This window comes from Cherax quadricarinatus, chromosome 47 (genome assembly GCF_038502225.1).
Source record: "Cherax quadricarinatus isolate ZL_2023a chromosome 47, ASM3850222v1, whole genome shotgun sequence".
Classification (NCBI taxonomy): domain Eukaryota; kingdom Metazoa; phylum Arthropoda; class Malacostraca; order Decapoda; family Parastacidae; genus Cherax; species Cherax quadricarinatus.
In genome coordinates this window covers 25,585,243-25,591,242 of record NC_091338.1, presented here as the reverse complement: position 1 = coordinate 25,591,242, position 6,000 = coordinate 25,585,243, and the positions used below count along the sequence as shown (strand labels likewise).

Here is a 6,000-nt window from a genome sequence, read left to right as displayed (position 1 = left end):
TATCATCTTTCAACGCTGATAGCTTGATAATTACTATCATCTTTCAACGCTGATAGCTTGATAATTGCTATCATCTTTCAACGCTGATAGCTTGATAATTGCTATCATCTTTCAACGCTGATAGCTTGATAATTGCTATCATCTTTCAACGCTCATAGCTTGATAATTGCTATCATCTTTCAACGCTGATAGCTTGATAATTGCTATCATCTTTACACGCTCATAGCTTGATAATTGCTATCATCTTTCAATGCTGATAGCTTGATAATTGCTATCATCTTTCAACGCTGATAGCTTGATAATTACTATCATCTTTCAACGCTGATAGCTTGATAATTACTATCATCTTTCAACGCTGATAGCTTGATAATTGCTATCATCTTTCAACGCTGATAGCTTGATAATTGCTATCATCTTTCAACGCTGATAGCTTGATAATTGCTATCATCTTTCAACGCTGATAGCTTGATAATTACTATCATCTTTCAACGCTGATAGCTTGATAATTGCTATCATCTTTCAACGCTGATAGCTTGATAATTGCTATCATCTTTCAACGCTGATAGCTTGATAATTGCTATCATCTTTCAACGCCCATAGCTTGATAATTGCTATCATCTTTCAACGCTTATAGCTTGATAATTGCTATCATCTTTCAACGCTCATAGCTTGATAATTGCTATCATCTTTCAATGCTGATAGCTTGATAATTGCTATCATCTTTCAACGCTGATAGCTTGATAATTGCTATCATCTTTCAACGCTGATAGCTTGATAATTGCTATCATCTTTCAACGCTCATAGCTTGATAATTGCTATCATCTTTCAACGCTGATAGCTTGATAATTGCTATCATCTCTCAACGCTGATAGCTTGATAATTGCTATCATCTTTCAACGCTGATAGCTTGATAATTGCTATCATCTTTCAACGCTGATAGCTTGATAATTGCTATCATCTTTCAACGCTGATAGCTTGATAATTACTATCATCTTTCAACGCTGATAGCTTGATAATTGCTATCATCTTTCAACGCTGATAGCTTGATAATTGCTATCATCTTTCAACGCTGATAGCTTGATAATTGCTATCATCTTTCAACGCTCATAGCTTGATAATTGCTATCATCTTTCAACGCTTATAGCTTGATAATTGCTATCATCTTTCAACGCTCATAGCTTGATAATTGCTATCATCTTTCAATGCTGATAGCTTGATAATTGCTATCATCTTTCAACGCTGATAGCTTGATAATTGCTATCATCTTTCAACGCTGATAGCTTGATAATTGCTATCATCTTTCAACGCTCATAGCTTGATAATTGCTATCATCTTTCAACGCTGATAGCTTGATAATTGCTATCATCTCTCAACGCTGATAGCTTGATAATTGCTATCATCTTTCAACGCTGATAGCTTGATAATTGCTATTATCTTTCAACGCTGATAGCTTGATAATTATTATCATCTTTCAACGCTGATAGCTTGATAATTGCTATCATCTTTCAACGCTGATAGCTTGATAATTGCTATCATCTTTCAACGCTGATAGCTTGATAATTGCTATCATCTTTCAACGCTCATAGCTTGATAATTGCTATCATCTTTCAACGCTTATAGCTTGATAATTGCTATCATCTTTCAACGCTCATAGCTTGATAATTGCTATCATCTTTCAATGCTGATAGCTTGATAATTGCTATCATCTTTCAACGCTGATAGCTTGATAATTGCTATCATCTTTCAACGCTGATAGCTTGATAATTGCTATCATCTTTGAACGCTCATAGCTTGATAATTGCTATCATCTTTCAACGCTCATAGCTTGATAATTGCTATCATCTTTCAACGCTCATAGTTTGATAATTGCTATCATCTTTCAATGCTGATAGCTTGATAATTGCTATCATCTTTCAACGCAGATAGCTTGATAATTGCTATCATCTTTCAACGCTCATAGCTTGATAATTGCTATCATCTTTCAACGCTGATAGCTTGATAATTGCTATCATCTTTCAACGCTGATAGCTTGATAATTGCTATCATCTTTCAACGCTGATAGCTTGATAATTGCTATCATCTTTCAATGCTGATAGCTTGATAATTGCTATCATCTTTCAACGCTGATAGCTTGATAATTGCTATCATCTTTCAACGCTGATAGCTTGATAATTGCTATCATCTTTCAACGCTGATAGCTTGATAATTGCTATCATCTTTCAACGCTGACAGCTTGATAATTGCTATCATCTTTCAACGCTGATAGCTTGATAATTGCTATCATCTTTCAACGCTCATAGCTTGATAATTGCTATCATCTTTCAACGCTGATAGCTTGATAATTGCTATCATCTTTCAACGCTGATAGCTTGATAATTGCTATCATCTTTCAACGCTGATTGCTTGATAATTGCTATCATCTTTCAACGCTGATAGCTTGATAATTGCTATCATCTTTCAACGCTGATAGCTTGATAATTGCTATCATCTTTCAACGCTGATAGCTTCATAATTACTATAATCTTTCAACGCTGATAGCTTGATAATTGCTATCATCTTTCAACGCTGAGAGCTTGATAATTGCTATCATCTTTCCACGCTGATAACTTGATAATTGCTATCATCTTTCAACGCTGATAGCTTGATAATTGTTATCATCTTTCAACGCTGATAGCTTGATAATTGCTATCATCTTTCAACGCTGATAGCTTGATAATTGCTATCATCTTTCATTGCTGATAGTTTGACAATTGCTATCATCTTTCAACGCTAATAGCTTGATAATTACTATCATCTATCAACGCTGATAGCTTGATAATTGATATCGTCTTTCAACGCTGATAGCTTGATCATTCAAATTCTGGCGTTTATAGGATATTTAAAAAATGGAATATAATTGTTCGTGTGATAACTTGTCAATATCAGCTCTGATTCGCTTCAGACCTTCAACGCTGTTATCTATCTGCATTATAAATTTAATCCATACTTTGTATTAATATTTTTGCATGCACTGGTGTACAGGACTTAGGGTTGTGCAATACGGGAATATCTTTCTCGGATCGCAGAGCGACAGAGATACATCTAATGATGGCTTGTTCTTGCAGCCTTTTAGCAACTCCCGCCAGCAGACTCCCATGTGCTCAGTTATGTTCACTGAATGAGCATTTTTTCCTCCCCAGTGGGTTCAGGTACTGCTGGTGGGGTGTTAGCAGCGCGGCTGTCAGAGGTAGCTGAGTGGAATGTGTTGTTGCTGGAATCTGGTGGTCCCCCGCCGCCTGAGAGCGTCATTCCTGCCCTCAACATCGTCCTCATGCAGAGTGACGCTGAGTGGAACTACTTTACAGTGCCGCAGAAACATGGCTTGCGTGGCTACGTTAACAATGTAAGTATCCTGGTGGACAACACTCACTAAATAAAATGGAAGATAAGAGGAGTTCTGAGGCAGTAATGTACAATACTCTACTTACCTTTCATTTTATTTTTTCCATGCGACTTTCTTTGTGCTACTGATCAGTTTTTATTATGCATCTGTATTTAGATTTTGGTAAATCTCGCCCTTAGTGACAAATATATCGATTACTACAGTCTTTACGAATTTATTTTACAGTACATACTAATTGAATTAAAAAGAAAAAACCTAGATATATTATATTGGTATTCACGAACACAACTCAAAATTTGTATATTACGACTATGTACGTACTTTTGTTTCATGATCACAAGAAATAAATTTGATCTTGATCTGCAATTTAAAATCTTTTAAAGCGCTTGGAATTTACTTCCCTTTCAGTGTTAAAAACATAAATATAGCTAATTACGTTTATTCAGACATGCTATTACAAATTCTGATGTTCTGTTCTCATACGTAAGTTATGATTCACTAGCAAATGCTCCTGCCTGTATGTGCGTCACTTCCGGGAAACATGGTATAAGATTTTGCTGAAATATCTTTTAAAAACCTGTTTGAAACTTATCATTCATGATACATTATATTACGACTCATGATGTTACAAATGACATGGGTTAGTAACACATGTTCCTGATGCATAAGACATTTGTGTTACATCCATGTATAGCACATATATCTTATTCATTATTTTGTTTATTATGTACCTTTGATCTAAAAATAAATCCCATGCTATAGGCATGTCACTTTCCTGTGGGACGTACCCTGGGAGGCTCAAGCGTCGTGAACTGGATGATGTACGTCCGTGGTAACAGGCGAGACTTCGACAACTGGGAGGCGATGGGTAACCCAGGATGGAGTTACAAAGATGTGCTCAAGTACTTCAAGAAAGCCGAGGATTACCGAGGAGACCGCAGTAGTGCCACAGGTTAGTGAAGGGTTCAAGTATATTAGCAATGGTTAACAGAAGTTCACCAGATACATGTGCCTCGTGTATTAAGTGCAAGGTGACATGTCTGGAACAGTGTGTGACTGCTCATGAATTGTCATGAGGCAGAAACCAAGAGCTGAAGCTCAACTAATACGGCCACAAACAGATGAGAGTACATATGTTAATACAAAAGGAGGAAATCTGATGTTCCCAAGTACAAACATATATAAATGTATAAGAGCATAAGAACAGCGGAGCACTTCAGCAGTCTCTCACCACATGGTGAATAACGCTATGTATAACACACATATGCAGAACCTGGGTATCTTTACCGAGAGACATTTTGCCTGCACAACAGGTTTTACCAAAGTAATACAGAAAAAAGAGGACGGAGCTTTTATTTCAAAACCAAAGAAAAAGGTAGAAATATGGAACACTTGAGAAAGATCAAGTTGTGAGTGTGGGGGAGGTGCGTGAGGCTGTGGGGGAAAATGAAAGGGGGTAAAGCAGCTGGGATTGATGAGATCAAGAACGAAATATTAAAAGCAGGTAGTGATATAGTTTTGGAGTGGTTGGCACATTTATTTAATGAATATATGAAAGAGGGAAAGGTACCTAGTGAATGACGGCAAAGAGGACAAAAGAGAGTATAAGAATTATAGGGGAATTAGCCTGTTGAGTATACCTGGTAAGGTGTATGGTAGAGTTATTATTGAAATAATTAAGGGTAAGACGGAGAGCAGGGTGGCAGATGAACAAGGAGGCTTCAGGAAGAGTAGATGTTGTATAGACCAAGTTTTTTTACAGTGAAGCATGTAAGTGAGCAGTATTTAGATAAGGGTAAAAAAATTTGTTGCATTTATGGATTTGGAAAAATCGTGTGATAGTGTGGATAGAGGAAACAAAGTGTTGCAGGTGTGTGGAATAGGGAGAGGTGTGGGATTAAAAGATAAAGAATCTAGCACAAGGGGGGAGTTGTCACAATTGCATTTTCGTCTGATGACACTGTGCTTTTGGGAGATTCTGAGGAGAAATTGCAGAGGTTGGTGGACGAATGTTGGAGGATGTGTAAAAAAAAGGAAATTAAAAGTGAACATAGGAAGAGCAAGGTGATTAGGATAAAAAAATGGAAGGAGGAAGTATGGAGGAAGAGAATGTGTTCAGATGTTTATGAGTGGACTTGTCAGTAGATGGGTTTATGAAGTACGTTCTTATACGGGTGTGAAGCATGGGTTACGAATGTTGTATCAAGAAGAAGGCTGGAGGTAGTTGAGATGTCATGCCTGAGGGCTATGTGAGGTATGAATATTAAGCAGAGAATTCGTAGCTTGGAGAATAGAAGGAAGTGTGTGGGGGAGGGGAGAGTATTAAAAGTATTATCCAGAGAACTGAAGAGGGGTTGTTGGGGCGACTTGGGCATTTAGAGAGGATGGAACAAACTCGAATGACTTGGAGGGCGTATAACTCTGTAGTGGAGGGAAGGCGGGTAGGGGTCGTCCTAGGAAAGGTTGGAATGACAGTGTAAAGAAACACACTTGTAAATGGTCCAAGTCGGACCAACACGTCGTCATAAGCTCCTCTCCTGTATTTTTTTTTTTTTTTGTTATTTAAGAGTGTAAAGTTTTTTTGAGCGAGGGTCTTAAACTTCCAACCAGCGTGTGTG

At 37.4% G+C, this 6,000-nt stretch overlaps 1 protein-coding gene across 1 annotated transcript in view; it reads left to right on the top strand.

Moving 5' to 3' along the window:
• Positions 1-6,000, top strand: part of LOC128696597 (glucose dehydrogenase [FAD, quinone]-like) — a 174,605-nt gene that overhangs the window by 2,402 nt on the left and 166,203 nt on the right. Inside the window, exons 4-5 of the mRNA XM_070094643.1 lie at positions 3,180-3,382; positions 4,145-4,334. Coding sequence (XP_069950744.1) covers positions 3,180-3,382; positions 4,145-4,334 — 393 coding nt within the window. The remainder of the gene's footprint in view (positions 1-3,179; positions 3,383-4,144; positions 4,335-6,000) is intronic.